Source organism: Pyrus communis, chromosome 10, assembly GCF_041283825.1.
Source record: "Pyrus communis isolate YQ-2024b chromosome 10, ASM4128382v1, whole genome shotgun sequence".
Taxonomy (NCBI): Eukaryota; Viridiplantae; Streptophyta; class Magnoliopsida; order Rosales; family Rosaceae; genus Pyrus; species Pyrus communis.
In genome coordinates this window covers 18,648,218-18,671,458 of record NC_142574.1, presented here as the reverse complement: position 1 = coordinate 18,671,458, position 23,241 = coordinate 18,648,218, and the positions used below count along the sequence as shown (strand labels likewise).

The following is a 23,241-nucleotide window of genomic DNA, read 5'->3' as shown; positions in this document are numbered from 1 at the left end:
CCCTGAAGTTAGACCAGTCCAAGACAGTTCGGTACAACAGACGCATCTTTGTATTATTAGTCCGGTCTATCTGTCTCGCTTCATCGCTCTCGCTCTCGCTCTCTCTCATCATTTTGCAAGCTCGCTGCCGTTGCCATCGGCAATCCCAGATTTTTATCGCATCGTTCACTTCAAAATCAGTCTCTCTTTCCTCTTTTTTTTTCTCTCAAATTCACATAAGAAAAATTTCTGAAACTTTCTCCAGTTTTCTTTTCCATCAAAAAGCTATAGGAACCATCTCAATTTCACATAAAAAATATGTCTCCCTCTCTCATCTTTCAACACTGAACTAGCGAGGCCGCCATTTTCGTGGCGTCCTTTTTAGCTAGATGCTCCTCAAATGCGTTTGAGTGCTGATCTGTGCGAGACAGCCCAAACGACGATCTTCGATCTGAAGCATTTTTCTCCCCTTTTGCCTTCCCTGGGTTTAATGGGTTTCACGTCAAATACGGAATCTGAAATTTTAAGGGGAAATTTTCTCTTCTCTCTCCTTCCTTGGCTTGGCTGTGCGGAAATATAATTTCTGGGTTATAAGTGACACACCCCGGTCGAGACCAGGACGTGATGGCCGTCACGTGAAAGTGACGTAGCCATGTGCATAGTGCGGAAGCTAATAAAATAATGGTGGAAATAGTAATACGAATAAATAAAAACTGATTTTACAATAAGTAATAATAATAAGTGCGATGCCTAGTTCAGAGCATAAGCCTAAAGCAGTCCAAATAAAAATGATGCGACATCAGTACACCCGAAGGTGGCCCTACGCTGGTGAGGGTCTGTCAGAAATGCCGGGAAGCCCTCTGGGAAACCACCGAACCTGGTACTCAACTAGAACCTGGAGGGGCGCAAAACAAAAGCGTGAGTGGGCAAAAACAAAGCTTTTCAAAAACCATTTAACAAATACGTTCTAACCCCTCACCGTAAAACCTGTATACTTCCCAGAAAATAGATATACGTATAATATATATGCCAATCATGCTCAAGAATATGCCATGCCAAAACCTCAAAATGAAATGCAAGTGCTAAGGTGTAAATCATATCAATAACATATAATCTGGCAGCCGGAGTCACCTAACGTGACCTGTACGGCTGCATCTAGAGCTTAAATCTCAATCTCACTAGCTGGACCTGCACACGAGTCAGAACCACCTAAAGTGGTCTGTACGACAGGCCTGGGTGTAATACATATATACGCTCTAGTGCTACGATCACGTGAAGGCTGGGCGAATAATCGCGGGTCACCTACGAGTCGGAACCACCTAAAGTGGTCTGTACGACAGGACTGTGCACCTAACTTGGATCCAAGCTGATGGTGTGGTGCGGGAGGTGAACATCACGTGAAGGAATGTGCCCAACTCTGGGCGGGAGCACTAACACCGAAGGTGCAGGTTATGAGCTCTCTAAGCATCTCGAATCACTACTGAATGTAAACATGAATTACGCCTACCTGGCACTTACCTGTGCGTCCGCAGCACCAATACATACACATATATAAATGCAGTAACCATGCATAACCATCGGCAATATAATATATGGCATATAACGAAATAACAATTCAAATCATTTTCTGGGAAAATATAAGTATATAGGTATATACGGAAAACCAAAAGCCCACTCACTGGTATGTGGAAGGGTCGTAGCCACCCTGCCTCGAGTGACCACGCTCGTCCTCGGGATAGGTATCACCTATATGCGAAACAACTATAAAAAGGTCAATTTTAAAGTACATAACCAACCTTTAGAAATAACTTCTCATACAATGCTCAAATGGGGTATATGAATATACCAACGTGACATACTCAACCTCAGGAACATCCCCATATTTTTAAAATAATTTTTCACCGTCGCACGCACCCCCAGGCGCCGGCCACGCGCAGGCACGTGCTTGGCACGCTGACGGCGTCAGTTGACGCCGTTAGGAATATTCCGTCAGTTTTAACAGATTCCGTTAACAGCGTCAGGAATATTCCGTCAGACTTGACGGAATATTCCGTCGTTTTCTCTGGTGAGCCTCCGGCGCCGGAAAACTGGGAAAATTTCAAACTTCGATATCTTCTTCGTTTTTCAACCAAATTCCACAAAATTGGTACCAAAATGAAGCTTAGAACTAGAGGAACACAATCATACCACTTTCAAGTGCCAAAAACCACGAAATCTCACCTGCAAAATCACCCCAATTCCGGCCAACCTCGAAACTCGTGATCCCGACGTCCAAAACCTTCAAACGAACCACCCCGAGCCTCCTAGGGACCTCACCAAGCTTCCTACAAGCTTGAAATTCTCTAAAACGTGAGAAATCACGTGTGCATGAACAGTACCCGAAATCGGGCATCGCGGATTCGACGTGAAAACGAAGGTGTTCTTACCTGAAATGGGTATGGTTGGACTCCTACAAGCCTCACGAGCTCGAATGTGTGCTTGGATTCCACGATCTGTGAAGGTTTGATGGGATTTGGGTGTGGTCCGTAAGTTTCAAAGGAAATGGGAAGGGAGAGGGGACACGGGACAGGTGCAGGGAAAGGAGAGAAATAGTGAGGGTGAGTGTGTGGTGCAAAACCAGCCACACCAAGCCAAAGAGAACAACTACACAACGAAAAATCACGCTAGGGGCAAAATCATCTTTTCACGCGTACGTTTTTAAATTTCTCAGGACGGGCTGTCACAATAAGGGTGTTTGGAAAATACCCAAAAAAAATTTATTCTTGGTTTATGGGTGGGGAAGGACTCAGGCTTTGGAATGGGGGACGAGGTGTTAATTTGTTTGGGCTTGATTGAAATTAATTTTTGGGAGTGTAAGAGATGGTGAAGAGAAGATGTGAAGATTGAGAGAGAAGAAGACAGTGAATAAGAGTGAGAGAGGCGTTTGGCAAATCTGCAATTTATGCAAGAACAAAAAATGGGTCTTTTTATTCAAACAATCCAGTTATTAGTCCGATACTGCACTAAACATCCAACTAATTTAGTTAGTACTATTCGATACACAAATTATCATATTTGACTGAAATAGTCAATACAGTCTGAGCTGCCAAACGAGGCCTAAGTGGAACAAAGTAGTGCTTTTCTTATGCACTCTCATGTGTGTCAATGCACGGGTTAATTACACTAACACTCCTAAAGTTTATCGAGTTTTCACAAAACCCTTTCACGTTTTAATTCACTTTCACATAACCCTTTTAGTCAACATTGTGCTAATAAATTGACAACTTTACCCTTATAGCTAATTAATTAAATAATAAAAAGGCTATTAGAAAAAAAAATTGTTATTGACACTCTAAAAATCTCATTCTACACTCCAAACTTTCTATATTTGGAAGAAAAAAAATACAATTGTAAGGAGTGTAGAATGAGATTTTTGGAGGTCAATAACACTTCCCTAGAAAAAAAATATTAAAAATAAATAAATTCAACATTAGAAAAAGTTAAAAAGTTAAAAAATTGAGAGAAAGAGAGAAAACCCTAAACCCTCCCCAGCTCCACGACCCATGGTTTTTCCTCCCGCCGTCCCACCATCGCCACCTTCATCCCTAAACCCTCCCCGGCTCTTTCAGTGCCTTTTCCTCATCTTTTTTCTTCTGAAGATTGGCCAAATCGGACTCGTCGTACTTCTTATTCTCGGCCTCGGGTGCCTCCAAGGGCTTTGCTATTCCACCTTGCTTGGAAGACATGGCTGCGATCTAAGGCAAAAGGCTTGCTCTATTGGTACATGCAGCAGCTCTAGTTTGAAGTTTTAAATTTATTTATTTTTTTTTTATGTTTAATTTATTTATTTTTAATATTTTCTTTTTCTAATATATTTCTTTTTATTTAATTAATTAGTTATAAGGGTAAAATTGTCAATTTATTAGCAGAATATTGACTGAATGGATTATGTGAAAATGAATTAAAATGTGAGGGCGTGTTAGTGTAATATCTCATACGTGAAGGGGTTTTATGAAAACTCGATAAACTTCAAGGAATGTTAGTGTAATTAACCCGTGAATGCACGGATGAGTGTGACAAGGTAGACTATAAATCTGAAAAAGGTAGACTGTATTATTAGTAAAGGGTCACACTCGATCATCCAATAATGCATTTAGATTTTGAGCAATCATGCATTTGGTTGATGAACTTTGATAACAAAAATTCCAGGCCACTAGGTTTTGAGCAACCGTCCATTATCGCAGCTTGTTGGCCACTTTAACCTGTTCATTGCACGCTGGTAGGAAGTATCCATATCTCATTAAACTACAGGATAAAAATACCAGATCAAGATTCAAGATGACATATTTTACATATTTTTTAATATGTAGATCAAGATTATATTTTAAAATTGATTTATAAAAAGGGAGAGACAGGTCACTATACCCCAAAAAAAGCCAGATGGTGCCTCGTCAGAATTAAAAAAAAAAAAAAAATTCTATAAATAGTACAAAATCGAATCGCCTTTTTCTTTTCTTCATCTTAATCTGACATGGAATCATATTTCAAGATGAATAATGATGTATGACACTCAAATTATACATAATCACAATGTAACTTTACTAAATTGGGATTATTGTGCATGGTAGCATGGGCATTTCAGGCAAATGACATGCCCTTGTATACTTTATAGTTTTTAGTATTCTATAGCTTCTACGACCAACTCTCCCCGCGCATGCACTCGTGGGTTGGAATTTGAATATTCCAAATCAAAGAGCTTTTGGCATTTGAGAAGAAAAGATAATTAAGATATTTGTTTAGTTAATTTTCTATATTTTGAAAATAAAGAAAAAAATATTGGTGTGTTTTTTTCATGGAATGTGATCGCTCATCAAACTATCTGATATATTATGTCATAGACTAAAATTACTGCTTTAAATCATGTAGATGCCAAATTATATGATATATTATGTTACTGGTATTGTAAATTGATAATATGATAACGTAATTAACACAATAACTTTTTCTTAGGACAATTTGTTAGTTTTTGGATTCTTGTTAAAGATTGAAGCATATAAAATAGGTTGGGGATGACAAAGAAAATGATGGATTGGGGGTGCTTTCTAGTGAAGCCATTTGGAGAAAATGAGGTTGCTTCTGGTTTTTGGGAGAAGAAGAAGCCAAGACGGATGTCTAGTGTATATATGGACCTAATTAAACACGTCCGTTTGAACACTATTTTAATTGAACGAATAAGGGAGCTGGTCAATGCTTGATTGTGACTTTTGAAGTCTTTGGCATTTATTTTTCTAAATAATCCTTCAAACTATAGAATTATGAGAGACCAAAATCCGTTTGCTTATTAGTTCAAAGTCTTCAAGTTAGACTCACCGAGTTGGCCAAAATGCCCATCTTTTCTTTGATATTATACATACATGATAACCATCCCGGGTGGCTTAGTGAATAGTGATTGAAGATGATGACATGTCTTGGGTTCAAATTCTAGCACATGTGGATCACACGATGATGGTAATGGGAGGTTGAAATACTTCTGTAAGTCTTCTCAACCCTCAAAGAGGTGGATTGCCATGATGAAACCACCAGCCGATTCTTTTTTTTTTTTTTTTTTTTCCAAAAATTATACATACATCTCATGTATACACAAAAAATATGTTTTTTCTTTATTTTTTAAAGAGTACGATATTCATTAAGATGACAAAGATATGTACAAAAAGGTGGATAGGGTGCATAAGTGGGCCTCGATAAAAACTTTGACAGGGCTTTTAACCTGATCGAAGGAAAAAAAGTGTCATGCACAAGAACTATCCTCAATATTTTATTTGTCATAAAATATTATGGTTTTGGCTTCCACAGTCCTGCCTTTTATAGTAGTCACTATGAGTCTATGACACAACTTTTTTTTTTTTTATGCAGGATCAGAATGATAAATTATGGAATTAATTATTAATACTAATTTTTATAATATTCTCAACTAGATCACCTTAACTTCTCACCTCCCAATTCCAATTAGGTACAACCAAAATTTTCCTTGTTAAGGCATATACCTAGCATGCATATGCGCTTATAGTAAAGAATTATAACATTCTGGTGGAAACTTTTGTCAGGGTATTTGAATTAAAAAGGAGAAAAAGAAGATTCTTCAAAGTTCTTAAAAATTATTTAGGTGGAAAAACAGATATTTAATGATGGTTTTGCAACAAAAAATTAAAAGGAATAAAAGACGTAAAAAGAAAATGTAAGCTTTTGAGTCTTTTAAAAAATAATAGTGATGAACAACACAAACTACACTTGTTTTGGTGATGAGGGGGACATGACTTTCAAAATAGAAGCATCACATATGCTCCCTTGACATTTATGAAATCTTAGTAAACTACTAGTTCCTGTGACTTCCCCTACAAGGGAAAAAAATTAGGGTGTTTATAGAGGCAATTAGGCATGTTCCCTTGGGATATCTACTAAAATTGAAACAATGTGAACACGATTAACGCATAAATCGAGAAAAATCGAACTTTTTCGTCTTCTTATTTTAACCTAAAAATTAAACAAATTAGTCTTCTGGTTTAGTTATACAGAAGATTGGTGCTAGACATGGCATTGCAAATTGCAAAATGGATTCTCTTTTGGAGCGCTGAGTTTTGATTATTTGCTTGCTTTGACACATTGGTACAAACACAGTGTTTCAAAGACCCTTGAATGAAATTGGAATTTTTGTTATATGGTCCCAATCTTCTTTTCACCTTTAGCTACCTTTCATAGCCCTAAATGTGTACATATGATGCTATATGTGCTATCTTTGAGATGCCAAGTACCAACCCAGCTCATATGCTTGTTTTTTTTTTTTTTTTTTTTTTTATACTTTTTCTTTCCCAAATCTTTACCTCTTTGAGGCAATGCTTTTTAATTTTGAGTTGCACATTGGATTGTGCTTGAGGTATTTGGCACACTCATTCAATCCTCCAATCAAGATTCTAAAAGACGCTCTGCGTTAATCTGGCAGCAGATTTAAGTATATACATGTACAATATTATTTAAATATAAGTAAATTTATATGTATCTTATTTATACTATTTAAAGATAAAATAAAATTTATATTTGTTGTTTATGTTAAGATTATTTGAGTATAAAAAGTCTCATTTTATTGTTATTTGTTTTTGAAATTATTTCACTGAAGTATTTTTTTAATTATATACATACACGTTCAAAAACAATAAAAAGCAGGGGCAACGAGTAAACTGAAAAAAAATGAAAAAAAAAAAACAATAACAAAAAAGTCAAACAAACGGGAAAAAAAATAAAAGTACAGATTATCTTCAAGTGTGTGTTGTACAAAAATGTTCAAGTACACATTATCTTCGTTGCAGAATGTAAAGACTAGCCCAACCTCTTCACCGAGCAACGTATACTCACGAATTCTTATATCACATGATTGACACATGAACTTATATGTAAAATACCGGTTTCACAAAATGAGTATTGACAACCTTAACTCACATGCAGCCATCCACTTCTCATGGTGCAGATCTCATTGTAACAGAAACTAACAACCCAATTTACCATGTCCAATGCGGAATGGATGGCCAATTTAGCATGATTCTCTTATGATTAGGCAAACAATGGTAATTCAATTACAGTTTAAATTCACATAATTACACAATCAAATAATTGGTAAAAACGGGTAGTGAATTCCTAAGAGCTAAGACGCAACCGGTTAAAGTCTATATTTGTAACTGAAATTTGAGTCCAACGAACATAAAAACTACATTAAATAAAATTATTAAGATTTTGATTATAATTGTTTTCTTAATGAATCATTATTCCCATAACCACAAGCACCAAAAAACACTAAGTCCAAAGTGAAAAGTGAAAACCTTCATCCATATAATTACCTAAATTGAAAAGAAAGGAAACCACCAAGAAAACAACGGAAAATGATCATCGCCAAATTCATTTTTTAGGGATCTTAGAGATTTCGTGATCGTGACTGTTCATTATACATCGTGCGGTCAATTTTCATTAGGTACTATTTATATTTAATTTTAAATCTTAAAATAATTTGATCACACAATTTACGATAAACAATCACGATATAAAAAAAAAAAAATCGAACGATGATTCTTTTTCGAAAACAACCAAGAAAATTATAAGGGTATTTCCGGAATGAAACCCGCGAGAAAATACGGTGGCGGCAACAAGCGTCAAACTTTCCGCCAAAGTTCCAAACCAAACACCTCAACCCATACGAGTCTCGTTTTGTCCACTCAGTCTGCGTGGCTTTTGGTCCAAGTCCTTTTTAAGTCTTATGCCCCCCAAAATTAGAATACTTTTGAGACCTTTCCCAAACCCTTTTTTTTACCTAATATTTCAAATTTCAATTAAAACTTTTTTTTCCTTTAGTCAAATTTCAGGAATTTAATAATTTGAATTTCCAATTCTGTGCTTCTCTAACCGTAATCCATCTGAAATTCTAAAAAAATCTCCCAACTAATTTGGTTGTTACGCCTTCACCAAAAGAAAATCTGGTTGTTACCCAAATTTAAACTATATTTAAAATGAAAGACATTGCCCTAAAAAGAAAAGTACACCAAATTAAATAAAATAATTACTTTTATTAAATTATTTATACACCGACGCTCAATGCCACCAATACATACATAGACTCTCTCTCTCTCTCTCTCTCACAAACACAAATACACTGTTCACTCTCTCTCTTCTCTTCGCTCTCTCTGCTTTCTGTGTCTCTCTGCTGCAAGCCGACGACAGACTCCGCGCTGGCAAAGATTCCCTTCTTTCCCTCTCCCTTCTCCTTTTCCTTTTCTCTTATCTTCCGAACCACAAACCCTAAGCTCGAAATTTTCCCGAGAAACAAACAGACACTAAGCCAACGGCTACCGGAATCCAATCCAATCCCAATCCCAATCCCAATCCCACCGTCATGTTTCAGCTGATCTCGACTTAACCCACTACCTATTTTCCACCGTGGACTGATAAAGTTGCCTTCTTTTTCCGCCCGATGGGCTGCACGAGCTCCAAGCTCGACGATCTTCCGGCCGTCGCCTTATGCCGGGAGCGCTGCGGCTTCCTTGACGAGGCGATTCACCAGCGCTACGCCTTCGCCGAGGCCCACATCGCTTATATACACTCCCTCAGAGGAATCGGCCGCTCTCTCCATCTATTCATCGAACAGGAGGTGGGCAATTCATCCGGATCGCCGCCCTCCCCCCACCTCAACCTCCCGCCGGCCCGAAAAGGCCAGACTAAATCCTCGCCGCCGCGCCACTCTCACTCGAATTCTAATTCTGGGTCCCATCTCCACTTTCACTCCGATTCCGACGACGATTCCGGCTCGCTCCACCACTCCGACCACTCGTCGCCCCTGCACGATACTCACCACGGCGGTCATATTGATTATATGGAGGGCGGCGTCCAGGAGGGTTTCAATTCGTACCCAGATGGGTTTATGCGCATGAATTACATGAAGAACAAAGCGACGCCTTCTGTGGTGCATCGGCAGAAACCCGTGAACCCCGAAAAAGTGTATCAATTGGGTGAATCTTCTTCTTCTTCTAATCCGTATTATGGATACCAAAACTCAAATTTTTATCCAGATGCTGTCTCTAATCCTTATTCCGAATACGGCGGTGGGTTTAACAATTACAACGGCGGGGGTGCTGGGTATAATTATGGTGGCGGGGGTGGTGGGTATACCAATTACGGTAATTCTTCTCCGGCCGTCCGTTACGGAGCACCGTCGCCACAGGCCCCAGCTTCGAGTTCGTCCAAGCCGGCTCCTCCGCCGCCACCTTCACCGCCAAGAGCTTCAGCTTGGGATTTCTTAAACCCATTCGAGGCTTACGAAAAGTCCTACTCTGTTTACACTCCGAGTCGGGACTCAAAGGAGGTGAGAGACGAAGAGGGAATTCCGGAATTGGAAGACGAGGGGTACCAGCAGGAGGTAGTGAAGGAGGTGCAGAGGGACCACAAGCATGTGGTGGATGGCGGGAGGCATTCCAAGGCTGTTCTGGACGATGAGGCAGCTGAAACGCAGCCCCCCTCCCTTTATCAAGCTCGGCCGAGTGTTGGGACCGATGGCGGTGGGGTAGAGTATGAAGTCCCTGTTGTGGAGAAGAAGATTGTGGATGAGGAGGAGAGGCGCGAGGACCGTGGCAATGGCGGAGATGCAGCTAAAGCTCGACCAGGGTCTCGAGATGCTTTTGAAGTTGCTCGAGAGATTGAGGTCCAGTTTCAGAGAGCTTCGGAGTCGGGGAACGAAATTGCTAAGATGCTCGAGGTGGGAAAGCTTCCGCATAATCGAAAACATGGTGGGTATGGGATTATACAACTTTTAATAGATTGATTTCTAAAAATTTGCTTGCTTGAATTTTGATATATCCGGGGAGTTTTAACTTTCATGCTTTTGATGTGTAGTAGTTTTAGTTCCCTAAAGTGGAAAGTTTACAGATCAGGGTTTTATATTTAATTTTTGTTGAATTTGAACTCTATTAGCAGAGATTTGACTTTTGTTGTGTGGGTCTTTGTGATCAGTTTCTTCCAAGATGATGTCTTTAGTCTCTTCGCAACCTTCTACTAGCGCCGAGCCATCGACCTTAGCTGGAGTGGCTGCTCCTGCCCCATTGGGGTTCGATGAAGAATTGATGTTGAGGTCCAAAAATCTCTCTTCCACCTTACACAAGCTATATCTTTGGGAGAAGAAACTTTACAATGAAGTAAAGGTATGTTGTTTCCTCCGTTCCCATTACTGGTTACATGTTTATATGGTCATCTTGTATACTTTTGAATTTTATGAGTATGAGCCATCAGGGTTTCTTGAACAATTCAAACTTTTCTAATTATGCTTCACCAGACAATTGACTTATGATCCTTTGTTGTTCGAAAGCATTGTCGGATTACAATTTCTTTTATTTTCCTTATTCATAATTAAGTCTTGTCTTTTGTTTGCTTAAATGTGAATTTCAAATTGAGTTTCTTAATTTTTACATCTCTATATAAGGAACAATTTTCTTTTAGGTCTGACCAGAGCATATTGGCCCTCTGAAGGACTGAAGGGCCTCTTTGTTGGTATTGTGGTGTTCTCTCAAACATAGATCATGATTCGCCCACCAAAACTAGGCTACTCACTGTCTAACAATATCTGAATAAATTATGGAAAAGTTCTCTTTTGATTCAAGCATTAACCGAAATGAGCTTGACTAGGTCTTTTGCTGATTTACTCTTCCTTCACTTATAATTTAAACCACCAGGCATACTCAACATTTCTTCTAATTTCTGTCTATGTTAGTTGTGACCCTATAACGAGTTTTCATGCTTATAATTTTTCAGGCTGAGGAAAAGATGCGGGTGATCCATGACAGGAAGGTTCGTAAGTTGAAGCATTTAGATGAAAGGGGCGCAGAAGCTCATAAAGTTGATAAAACTCGAACTTTAACAAGGAGTCTGTCCACAAAAATCAAAATTGCAATTCAAGTGGTAGACAAGATATCTGTGACTATAAATAAGATCAGGGATGAAGAATTATGGCCGCAACTAAATGAATTGATTCAGGGGTATGTCCATCTTCCAATTTCTGTGGCACTTTGTATGTTTCACGTTCCTTAATGAGGGGTAAAGTCATAGTCAATCTTACATATATCATGATCTTATAGGTTTCGTCATATCTTAATATATTTTCTGGACCTTCTAATTGCTAATCCTTGATGTTTGACAAATTAATTTATCGATTGAATAATTAGCTCCGTGTAGCACAAGTGGTGAGGGGGGTGGGAAAAAGGGTTAGAACTGTAATAGATTAAAGGAATTGGTCAGGTCCATTGGTACTTGTATTTTATTGTTGTGCTAAGACTTCTTGAAGACGAAGAATGGAATTTTAAGAATTAGGCTTGGTTAGAGAATAGAAGTATTCAAGCTAGAAAGAGACGCAGAAGCAAACATTAGAAGAGCGAAAAATCTTAATCAAAGTTTCTTTATGATTTTTGTAATTTGATGGTTTTATCCACATCGAGAACTGCATGTTACAACAACAACAAAGCCTTATCGCACTGAGTGGGGTCAGCTGTATGAATCCTAGAATGCCACTGTGCTTGGTTTTGAGCTAAGTCTTCCGTTAGCTCCAAGTCTTCCTAGGTCTTCCTCTACTTCTTTTGCCCTGAGTGAGAACCGCATGCATGGCTTCCAAATACCCTTGTGACCTCAAAATTATGAAATAGGCTCTTTAAGTCTCATACTATCTCTTGGTGTCTTGAACAAGACCTACCTATATAAGGTTCCTAATAAGAATTAAGGTGCCTCCAGTAATCCATGAATCTCATTTTGGCAATAGGAAAGATTGGCTATTTACGCAAAGATTGCTTTGTTGGAAATTGTATACTTTATGGATGCAATAGTCATGTCACATGTCTAATTCTTTTATTTTCTCACACTTCAGGTTAACCAGGATGTGGAAATGTATGCTCGAATGTCATAGTAGCCAGTGCCAAGCGATTAGAGAAGCCAGAGGTTTAGGTCCTATCGGATCTGGAAAAAAGCTTAATGATGTTCATCTTGATGCCACATTGCAGCTGGAACATGCGCTTATTAATTGGACTTTCAGATTCTCTACTTGGATTAGTGCACAGAAGGGATATGTACGAGCGTTGAACAAGTGGCTTTTAAAATGTCTTCTGTATGAACCGGAAGAAACAGCGGACGGAATAGTTCCCTTTTCACCTGGTAGGATAGGTGCACCCCCAATTTTCGTAATATGTAACCAGTGGTCACAGGCTTTGGAGAATGTATCGGAAAGGGAGGTGGTTGAGTCAATGCGTATTTTCACCATGAGTGTGCTTCAGACTTGGGAACAAGATAAACTTGAAATGCGCCAGAGGATGGTGGCACGCAAGGATCAAGAGAAACAAGTTAAGAACTTGGATAGAAAAGACCAAAAAATACAGAAGGAAATTCAGGCATTAGACAAGAAAATTGTGCTAGCATCAGGGGACGGTGACGGTCTCTCGGTTGCTGGACAGATTGTATATCAGAGTGACACTAGAAATAGTACTTTACAGGCTAGTCTGCAACGCATTTTTGAGGCGATGGAAAGGTTCACTGATAGCTCTACAAAAGTATATGAGGAGCTTTTGCAACGTAATGAAGAAGAAAGGCTTGCCAGAGCGGGTGAGAGAGTTTCGTAGGGCTCTGCAGTTCGATGGAGTTACGACCATCCCCTTTCAGCCATCTAGGTGAAGGATTTGGAAGCTCTTTGAGAAAATTGCATTCCTTGGAGAAAGCTTTGCCTCCACTCTTCGCCTGTAATAGCTGAGTAAGCCATACTTGTGGGCCTGTGGCTTTACATCGACGGTGCAAGATGGTTGACTCTACAGTTTTAATTTAATGAGACAGCCAGCACAGTTGATGCACAACTTACACAAGCTAAAGACGAAGGGCAAGCCCAAGGTAAGTTATGGCCGATTATAAATCAGCTTGGTCCACTGCCCGACAGCAGAAATGATTCTAACGCCGGTTCTGGCCAAAGTAGTCGCTGAAGTGATGGTTGCTTGTGCCATCAATCGCGTTATGAGTGATTCCCACTGCCTATGAATCAGCCAAGTCTACTTTCCGCAGAGGTTGGGGCGCATTTCTTGACATAAAATTTGCAATTTGCAGCGTAGGAGCGACATGGAAACAAGGGCTGGAGCTGCTTTCGCAAATCAAAAGTGCGAATTTTGCACAACTGGGGGCCAAAATAATTCAAGTACGCAGATGTCCTTTTCGGTTTTGTGATGGCGATGTGTTTCGGCGTAGTAGTAGTCTCCGTGTGGGCTGCTTTGAGCGACGCAAGTCCCGTATGTGCCCAGAAAATAATTGAGATAAATTTGTATAAATAATTCATTTTCATTCCTCCTCTTTCTTTTACAGCATTTCGTTTATATCAATGATTGTACATACAACCTTTGGCAAAATTCAAAGTGACAGCAACATTTAATAAGAAAACGAACCGGGTTAATTTTATTTAGCATTCGGCCGGTGTTCGTCGAGCGCGATTGGATGTCGATACTATGTGTGGATCAGTGATTACCACCAAGTGTGAAATGCAACTGTAAAGCAAAAGTTGGTTTTGGTTTGGACATTTTTGGATGTGATTGGGCCATTTTTCTTGACGTATGCTTCCCCAGCAGCCACACTTGCGTAATTTCGCAGAAAACTGAGATTATTTGCAAGTGATTACATTAATTAAAGATTAAGATTGATGGAAAGTCCCAAGATGTAATGTAAAATCTCACTTTAATTAAACAGGTTCATGCTAATCTTCGAATGGGACTGCATTAATAAAGCTTATGATCCGTCTCCATCCAATACGACTTGACATTGTGCCAAAAGTCGTATGGACTATTCTACGATCCTCACAACACAGGCAGCCATCTTGGGTTTGCCCTTGACATTTTTCCGTTAATTGATTTTGGTTGTTGTTGATGCATGAGGAATTTTCATGTGCATGTAGACTGTTCTTGACGGCATGCATTAACGTTAAACAAGTCTACACGCGCATGGTTGATTCTCTCATTGTCATTTTGGATTTGTTTTGTAATAAATCCATTATGATCACATGTCAGAACTCAGAATCAATCTACATGCGTCATAATTGACTCTAACATTGTCTTCTTTTTTTTCTAAAACGATAGCGATTTTTATTAACCAAAGAGAACGATTACAACGGTGCCACATGGGTGTGTTTTCTCCAATGACCAATACATTGAATTGGAAATAATTTGCTCAAACAAACGTAATCAGTAAACCCCTACATGACTATCACAAGCAACAAACACAAGACTGTCGTTAATACAAATCTATCATAAAAAGTGATAGTTGCAAAAGAATTATACTGGGCACACAAAAGTCATTGCCACCAAGCGAAACGAGACCACATCAAGCCATGGTTGATAGGTGATGACACATCACTCACTAGGAGAGACAACAATCGCTAAAAGCGGTACAAACAACAAAACTACTCTAAGAACTCCGTTAACATTGACCTTTTGAGTTTATTTTGTAATGAAATTTCTTAAGCCCAGCATAAGCACGTCAGTTGTCCAACACTCCTCACAACATACGAGCGTCCGCACAAGATTCCGTGATCCCAAAATTTTTATTATTATTTTTTTACTATTATTAGTGAGAGGGAGGAGAATTCGAAACTAGAGAATACTAAGGAAACTCTTTCAATAGTGGAACTCTCTATGGATTTTCTAGCATCTCATGTTTTTTACACAATGTTTTATACTGTTGGCACATGAATTGATGTTAAATTATGAGATGACAGAGAGTCAAGGGAGAGTCTCACTTTAATCTAGTATCCTTAGCATTTCTCTTGAAACTATTACAATAATTTAGAGAATAGAGGAGTTACGAACCCGGATGCATAGGTAGAATCCAACACTCCATCCACTAAACTATTAGACCACATGCATCCCAAATTACCATATAAATAAAATGGGTTTTCCCAACACTCCCTTGTACAACTAGAAAATGACAATAAAAGCTTGTGATTAACATGAGTAATTAGCAATTTTTAATAGCTCTTCGATTGCCTAAACTTATTCTCTTTTTGCGAGTGGAAGCAAAAGCAATGGAGGAACCAACAACTACCACTCCCAACCAGTCCTCTCTCAATTTCACCAGGTGTGTTGAAAATCTCTTTTTACTTGTTTGTTCTTTTCTCCTTTGGCAACCTTGCAGGATTTGATGATAGAGATGATTTTTGGTACAAAACTTTGCTGGTAGTATTGAGTTTCACCCAATGATTTCAATTTTTTTTTTTTTTTTTTTTTTTTTGTAAATTCAAATTTTATTGAGAGAGATAATTCAAATTTTATTGAGAGAGGGAGAGAGAGAGAGAGAAACTAGCAGTTCAAAGGGAGTTGCGAACAACTACAACATGAGCTGAGGAAACCCCTCAAAAGAACAACACCCTAGCTTCAAGGAAGATCATTTTTTGTTTTTGTCAAACGATAGATTTTGTTAGTTATTGGGAGAAGGCTTTTGGTCCATAGGAATCAATTACTTCTAATAAAACTAATTGGCTCATTGCCAATTACTTCTAATTGGAGGTTCTATCCTATATAAATTTAATTGGTAATGTGAAAAATAATCAAAATTGACATTTTTCTCATTGTAGTTAACTGACTCGATGAAAATTGCAATGTAAATGTCACTTTTACATCTTAAATTTACATATCTTTGTTAAAATGCTCTTAGAGAAAGAGATTCGAACATCAATACAAAACGTTATCACACTGTTCCGACTAACAGAATATACAAATATAGAATGCCACTACTAAACAAAACAATTATAGCCGAATGATGCCTACATTGAATCAAACTGTTAAACACATTAAGTGGCATATCATGATTTGTCTCCACAAAGCAATATTGGAGCTTTATGTGAAAGAATATATGATTTCAATTGGATACTACACTTAATACACATCTATATATATTCCCCTTGTTTGGTCAAATATATACATGCCCTTTATTCAAAGGGGTCCCAATATTTTTAAAAATGAAGATTAGTTGTGGAGTTCATTCTATATCGAACTTTAAAGATTCAAATTATTTATTTTTTAAGTTGCACTCATAGATCATTCTTGTAAATTATTAACTAAATCGAAAATGTGTGAGGTATATAATTGAGTTAAAAAAAATTGACAAACACAATATTCTATGAAATATTGAAATTTCATCTTGACAATTAAATAAGTTAATGATTTCGAATTGAATTGATATTTTTGTAAAAATGACCTATGAATGGAGACTAAAAAAATAGACGGTTCGAATATTTGGAATTGATGTGGCGTGGATCCCACAAGTAGTCATTTTTTATTTTATTTTATTTTTATAAATGAAATCCCTTTTAACAACAGAACAAGTTGTGGTATACATCTATCATGTTGCAAAAGAACAAAAGCAAAAGAAGAAAAAGCAATAGAGGACAACTTAAGTACTGCAAAAAATCAGTTGGCTTTTCTTATATAAATCAATTTGTAGGTCAATTATGTTGCAAAATTAACAGGCCGTGAGATTCTCCGTTTGTTCTAAACACTTATATTAAATTTGAGAAAACCAAATAAGAGGAGTTTTTGCTTGATTCTGCAATTTTCCCTTAACTGTCTCTATTTTTTATTTATTTATTTTGTGGTCAACTATTCCAGGAAATTTGGTATTTGTTTAAACATGTTTTCTTCTGTTTTTCCTTTGTAGTGATATATGATTATAAACTACCCCAGTTGGGGATAGTTTAAATGATGGCATCAAATTATAAATCTAATTTAAGAGGGGCAAATCTTGTGTGGTTTAAGGAAAATTATAAATAAATTACATAAAATATTAACAGAAATTACAAAGATTAATGTAATCTTGCAATCCTAACACAATTTCTCATTTTGAATGATATAGGTCATTGTAAAATTGATAAGTAAGATTATAGGAAAATTGCAATAGATCCCAATAAAACTTCAAAATCAAACCTTGTTTAATCAAAATTGTAGCATTAATACGGCAAAAATGAAAGTAAAAAGATGCTCAAATTGCATTTCTTTTCGAAAATTCGAAAAAAATATATTACTGAAAGTGATAATTAGAAATTTAAAACTTATGTCATAAAAGATCAGTATTCAAATCATAAGAAAGAGATCATCTTCGGATCCCTTCCACCTAATTCTCATCATCAAACAATCTGAGCTCTTGAAATTGATCCAACGACTAAACACACAGGCCAACTTTAAAAGTTATAATAATTTTAGCTGTTGGATCAAATTTTAAAGATCCAGATTGTTTGCTGAGGAGAATTAGGTGAATCCATTTCCTGAATCACAAATGTTGATGTGGAAAGGTGCTCCTGTTGCCCTCAATCTAATAAAACTCTTTCTGTTTTTGGAGATTTGAAAAAAAAAAAACACATTACCAAAGGAGATTAGTGACAAATACGGATGGGAAAACGTAAAACTATCACTAAAAACTTGCATAATATCTCATCAAAACTTCATAAAAACAAGATTAATATTGTTAGAATGTTTACATTGACGCAGAAGTGTGCGTGTTGCGTCCATATCATTTTCTTCGCATAAGGAAATCCAATAAAGCTATATCTTTTTAGGGAAAATTTAAACAATCAAATTACCAATAAACAAAAAAAAAAATGTGGGATGTCTTAGATTTGATGCTTTGAGTTGATGAGTCAACTTGATTGTGGTTATAGTTAGGGTGGAACTCTCCATAGCCTCTCCGGGCTCAAAAACGATGAATAACCATGATTTACCATAAATTATCTTAATTTTTAAAAAAATGAAAAATTTTTTTTCCAAAAGTGATTAGTGAAAATAATGGAAGGGTAGTAACTAATTAAACTGTAGCAACTAGAAAATGCTTTAATTACCATAACCTCTAACATTAAACCGCCAGGAAACTCTCTCCTCTCTCTCTCTCTCTCTCTCCCCTTCCAACCCACTAGGCACTCCAAAGCAGCGGCAGCAAGGAACCAGCTCAAGGTTTTCCTCTAAAAAGCTTCCATCTTTCCAACTCCAAGAAGCTCAAAATCTCACTGAAATTCAAACCCCCACAGAAAACCAAGTCATGGGTTGCTGTGAATCCAAAGTTTCAGAGAAACAACCACCAGAGAAAATCCAAACCCAGCAACTAGCTCACAACAGCCGGAACCCGACCCACCACCCGAATCCCACCTCAGGATCCGACCCAGAAACCGGCGGAGCCCCACCCTTCTCCGAATTCTCCTTCGCTGACCTCAAAGCCGCCACCAACAACTTCAGCTCTGACTACATAGTCTCTGAGAGTGGCGAGAAGGCCCCAAATCTTGTTTACAAGGGTCGGCTGCAGAACCGCCGTTGGATCGCCGTCAAGAAGTTCACCAAGATGGCGTGGCCTGATCCCAAGCAGTTTGCGGTGAGCTTTTTTTTTTTTTTTTGGTGTGCTTTTGCTTCATTTGGGTTTTTGAGTTTTTGCTATTTTTGGTGGGTTTTCAATCGTTATGTGAATTCAACCTGTGAAATGATTTGTGGGTTTTGGTTCTGCAGGAGGAAGCTTGGGGTGTTGGGAAGCTGCGGCATCGGCGGCTTGCGAATTTGATTGGGTATTGCTGTGATGGGGATGAGAGGCTGCTAGTTGCCGAGTACATGCCTACTGATACTTTAGCTAAGCATTTGTTCCACTGTATGTCAACCAAAATCTATCATTTTTTTGCTTTTTTGTCTTTTGGCTTTAGCTGTTGTATCAAGAATGCTACTTTTAGCTTAGCTTCTAAGATTTCTGAATGACCCTTTTGTGAAGTACCTCCAAACATATAGTTTTTAAACAATCAATGAAATGCAAGATGTCATTCACATTAGTTTTCTATAACATGAAACAGTTAGGCCATTAATCTTACCTCGTAGTATTGCTAATGCTAGATGATGTTTAACATTGCCTTTCATTTGGAGGAGTCGTGGTGAGGTGTGGTTTTTACTTTTTAGTATAGTTTTCTATCTAATGTGGCTGTACTGTCTTGTCTTCGTACTGCTAATTTCTTAAGGTTTGCATAAGCAATCAATTCAACGTTTGAGTTTTGTTCCTCCAAATTGAGAATTAGTGGCTGTATTTGTCGAAGATTAATTTTTGGTCTCTGCTTTTCATACAGGGGAGAATCAAACAATTGAGTGGGCCATGCGTTTAAGAGTGGCTCTTTATATTGCTGAAGCTTTAGATTATTGTAGTACTGAGGGCCGTCCGTTATACCATGATTTGAATGCTTATAGGGTTCTCTTTGACGAGGTATTCCTTTTTCAGATTTGATCATCTCAGTTAAAAATATATGTATTTTCAATCATGTCTGTGTCCATTACTATTTAGGGTGATAATATAGTATTTGGATGGACTTGTAGGATGGTGATCCTCGCCTTTCATGTTTTGGCTTGATGAGAAATAGTAGGGATGGGAAGAGTTACAGCACAAATCTCGCTTACACGCCGCCTGAATATTTAAGAAACGGTAATAACTTCTCTACTCTAAATACTACGCATCCGTTTGATTATTTTTCTTGTTACTATATCTGAAGGACTTTTCCTGCTTGAGATGTGCTGACTTTACTGGTTGTTTATTTACAATGTAGGAAGAGTAACTCCAGAAAGTGTTGTTTATAGCTTTGGCACTGTCCTTCTAGATCTGCTAAGTGGGAAGCACATCCCTCCAAGTCATGTAAGTGGGGTGCTGTATAATATGTCGGATGCACATTTTACAGTTAGTCTGTCCTACACCGTTGCTTGCTTATGCAAACTAGAGCCTTTAGTACTATAGTCATCTTGGAGTGTGACAATTTTTAGTTATCGCTCAAAGTTGAAATTAATTGATTACAAATATGCTGTAGTGGATCTGCTTATATTAAACTTGATTGTTGGGATATGATATGCATAAATATCTTTGTGTATTCAAGCTCTCTTGCATGTTGGATTTGAGCATCAGTTGTCTTCGTAACTTCTGTATCTTATAGGAAACAAATAATCAGCAAACAAAATCCCTCTTTATATAACTTGATTCCTTCTCCATATCATTTGCCCATCTTTTACTTGATGTTATTCATCACACAACACTACCTTCATTTTATCTAATTGCAAAACTGGTTCCATGGTTTTCCTAAATTTGCATAATTATAAATTTCTATTTATTTTTCGTTTCATTACATGAGAAGTGTTTTCTTCACTATCAACTTGGTGTCTAAATTATGAAGTCAGTACTTCAATATGCTGGGTGTGTCCTCCGTCGTGCAATTTGACTTGTTTACCAGTTTCTGTTATTATCTAGAGTTAACCATCATGTAAGATAATCATACTTCACAGTGTTTACATTGATGGAAAACATTGATAAGTATGTATATTTGTTTTGTAATTTACGTCAGTTCTACTTAAGGTGTAGGATGACATGTTTAATGCTGGCTTCTTTTAGAACATACTCTAGTATTTAAATGATTTAAATTCATGCAAACAGGCTCTTGATATGATACGAGGGAAAAATATCATTCTGTTAATGGATTCACATTTGGAGGGGAAATTTTCTACAGAGGAAGCAACAGTAGTTGTTAATCTTGCTTCTCAATGTCTCCAATATGAACCTAGAGAGCGGCCTAATACAAAGGACCTTGTTGCAACACTTTCTCCACTGCAGACCAAACCTGATGTAAGAGGCTTTCCCTTTTGGATTATTAAATTGTCGAGTTTATGAAGTAAGCTGTTATTCTTTTCTCAGTGCTTTGTTCGTGGTTTTGTACTTTTGACTTAGCATGTCCCTGGCACAAGCTGTTTATTGATGGCTTAGTGTGGCCGAGTCCAAAAGGAATCACTTTACACTATTTTTGAAGTAGTGGATACCCATGGACTGGAAAATGATGCGTGCACAGGGCATATTTGGATTGTAGCGGCATCCTTGCCTTAGCCGATGCCTTTTTAACTTCAGGCATTCCCCTGTGGTGCATGCACATATTCTTACATGGCCAAAAGTTTGTTGATCTGATGACCTAATAGGGGATCATATATGATCTATACTCGGTCATGCTTGTAAGATGATAAAGGAGGACTACTTCACAAGAAGAATCTAATTACGAAGATTCTGGATTGCAGGTTCCATCTTATGTCATGCTTGGGATTCCAAAGCATGAGGAAGCCCCTTCAACCCCACAACGTCCCCTCTCTGCTATGGGTGATGCCTGCTCTCGGATGGACCTCACAGCAATCCATCAGATCTTGGTTATGACGCACTACAGAGATGATGAAGGAACCAATGAGGTAGTTAAGTGGTACTAGGGCATCATGCATATCCTGTTCAATCAATTTATGCTAAGAGATCTTTTTTGAATTTGGATGGCTTCAGTTATCTTTCCAAGAGTGGACTCAACAGATGAGAGACATGTTGGAGGCAAGGAAGCGAGGGGATTATGCATTCCGGGACAAAGATTTTAAAGGTGCCATTGACTGTTACTCCCAGGTATAACTTTGTTGTTTGCACATGCGTGTGTATTTTTTATTTTTAATCTTGTGTGCTGGAATTACGCGAACAGGTTGACAGAACTTTTGACTCGGAACCATTCCACCAGTAAATTATGTCATAAGAGTGGAAAAGTTTCTGGCCCCAACTGTTAGTCTTACCATGTTTGCTTTTCTGATATAACCGTTTCGAATCAAATTACTGCTGCTGCAGTCTTTCTACTTGCTGATTAGCATAGCTGTTCAAGGCATTTTTGTTTTATTTCGGAGTTAAGGATGGGCTCAGCGAGTTATAATCTTGAACTATGGCCTTGAGTAGTGATGCTCACTGAAGTCATTTCTTTTGTTTTTTGGGCGCAGTTCATAGATGTTGGAACTATGGTGTCGCCAACTGTTTTTGCGCGACGCAGTTTATGCTACCTGTTAAATGAGCAACCAGATGCTGCCCTTCGAGATGCAATGCAAGCGCAATGTGTTTATCCAGACTGGCCCACAGCCTTCTACATGCAATCGGTTGCTCTAGCCAAGCTAGACATGCACAAGGATGCTGCTGACATGTTAAACGAAGCAACTGCGCTAGAAGAAAAGAGGCAACGAGGAGGCCGGGGATCGTGAGTATCAACTCTGTGTAATAACTAATAAGTGATAGTACATTATTTACCATTACCAATTGACAATTGTTGTTGAGGCTACCCATAATTTGTATAAAATCTGAGCTGGGAATCCAATTTGTCTTTACCATTGAGAATGTATTTACACAGAACCGCCCTTCTGTTGCACTAGTGAATGTTTGCCTCTCTCCCATGCCAAAATCTTTCCCGGGCAATTAGTTCCAGTGAGTCAATTTGTTGCTAGATGAATTAAATCTAAACATTAAAAACTTCTTTTCGTGTTTGTTTTTCCAGGGCTTCAAGGACGACGTGTTAGTGAAAACTCGAACATACCCTTTTAAGCATATTTGTAAAATGCCATTACATAATGCTAACGGATGTTCAATTTTTAAAACGATATGTATTTTTTTGGAATTTTTTAATATGATTAATTGAATAATCTGCAAAGCAAAAAAAATGGGAATGATTAATTGAATAATTCGTAATGGGAAAAAAAAAAAAAAAAAAGGGATGAGAGGGGGCATGTGCCCCCACTGGACCTTACCTCCCTTCGTCCATGGGATTAAGTTTAAGTTTTTTCATTAGACCGATACACTCAATTATGTATGACTTTCGGTTATGTTAATAAATGTCCAATGATTTATTCGTTGTTTGTTTGGTTG

At 37.9% G+C, this 23,241-nt stretch overlaps 2 protein-coding genes across 2 annotated transcripts; both read left to right on the top strand.

Annotated features, from left to right (window-relative positions):
- The first annotated feature begins 8,594 nt into the window (after nt 1-8,594).
- LOC137729367 (uncharacterized) lies at nt 8,595-13,966 on the top strand. The gene is made up of 4 exons (XM_068468306.2): nt 8,595-10,277; nt 10,501-10,688; nt 11,296-11,519; nt 12,398-13,966. Exons 1-4 carry the CDS (start codon nt 8,969-8,971, stop codon nt 13,140-13,142), a joined length of 2,466 nt encoding a protein of 821 aa, XP_068324407.2. The 5' UTR covers nt 8,595-8,968; the 3' UTR covers nt 13,143-13,966.
- A 4,428-nt stretch (nt 13,967-18,394) lies between these two features.
- LOC137728892 (serine/threonine-protein kinase BSK1) lies at nt 18,395-22,772 on the top strand. The gene is made up of 9 exons (XM_068467684.2): nt 18,395-18,903; nt 19,035-19,170; nt 19,634-19,767; nt 19,878-19,983; nt 20,105-20,190; nt 20,977-21,165; nt 21,606-21,770; nt 21,856-21,969; nt 22,329-22,772. Exons 1-9 carry the CDS (start codon nt 18,577-18,579, stop codon nt 22,581-22,583), a joined length of 1,512 nt encoding a protein of 503 aa, XP_068323785.1. The 5' UTR covers nt 18,395-18,576; the 3' UTR covers nt 22,584-22,772.
- The last annotated feature ends 469 nt before the right edge of the window (nt 22,773-23,241 follow it).

Bases quoted from the DNA above. Each gene is read 5' to 3' on its own strand.
- LOC137729367 (XM_068468306.2), top strand. From the start codon at position 8,969: ATGGGCTGCACGAGCTCCAAGCTCGACGATCTTCCGGCCGTCGCCTTA. The intron at 10,278-10,500 runs GTGGGTATGGGA...CTTTGTGATCAG, and splicing joins TCCGCATAATCGAAAACATG to TTTCTTCCAAGATGATGTCT. The intron at 10,689-11,295 runs GTATGTTGTTTC...ATAATTTTTCAG, and splicing joins AACTTTACAATGAAGTAAAG to GCTGAGGAAAAGATGCGGGT.
- LOC137728892 (XM_068467684.2), top strand. From the start codon at position 18,577: ATGGGTTGCTGTGAATCCAAAGTTTCAGAGAAACAACCACCAGAGAAA. The intron at 19,171-19,633 runs GTATGTCAACCA...CTTTTCATACAG, and splicing joins AGCTAAGCATTTGTTCCACT to GGGAGAATCAAACAATTGAG. The intron at 19,984-20,104 runs GTAATAACTTCT...TTTACAATGTAG, and splicing joins GCCTGAATATTTAAGAAACG to GAAGAGTAACTCCAGAAAGT.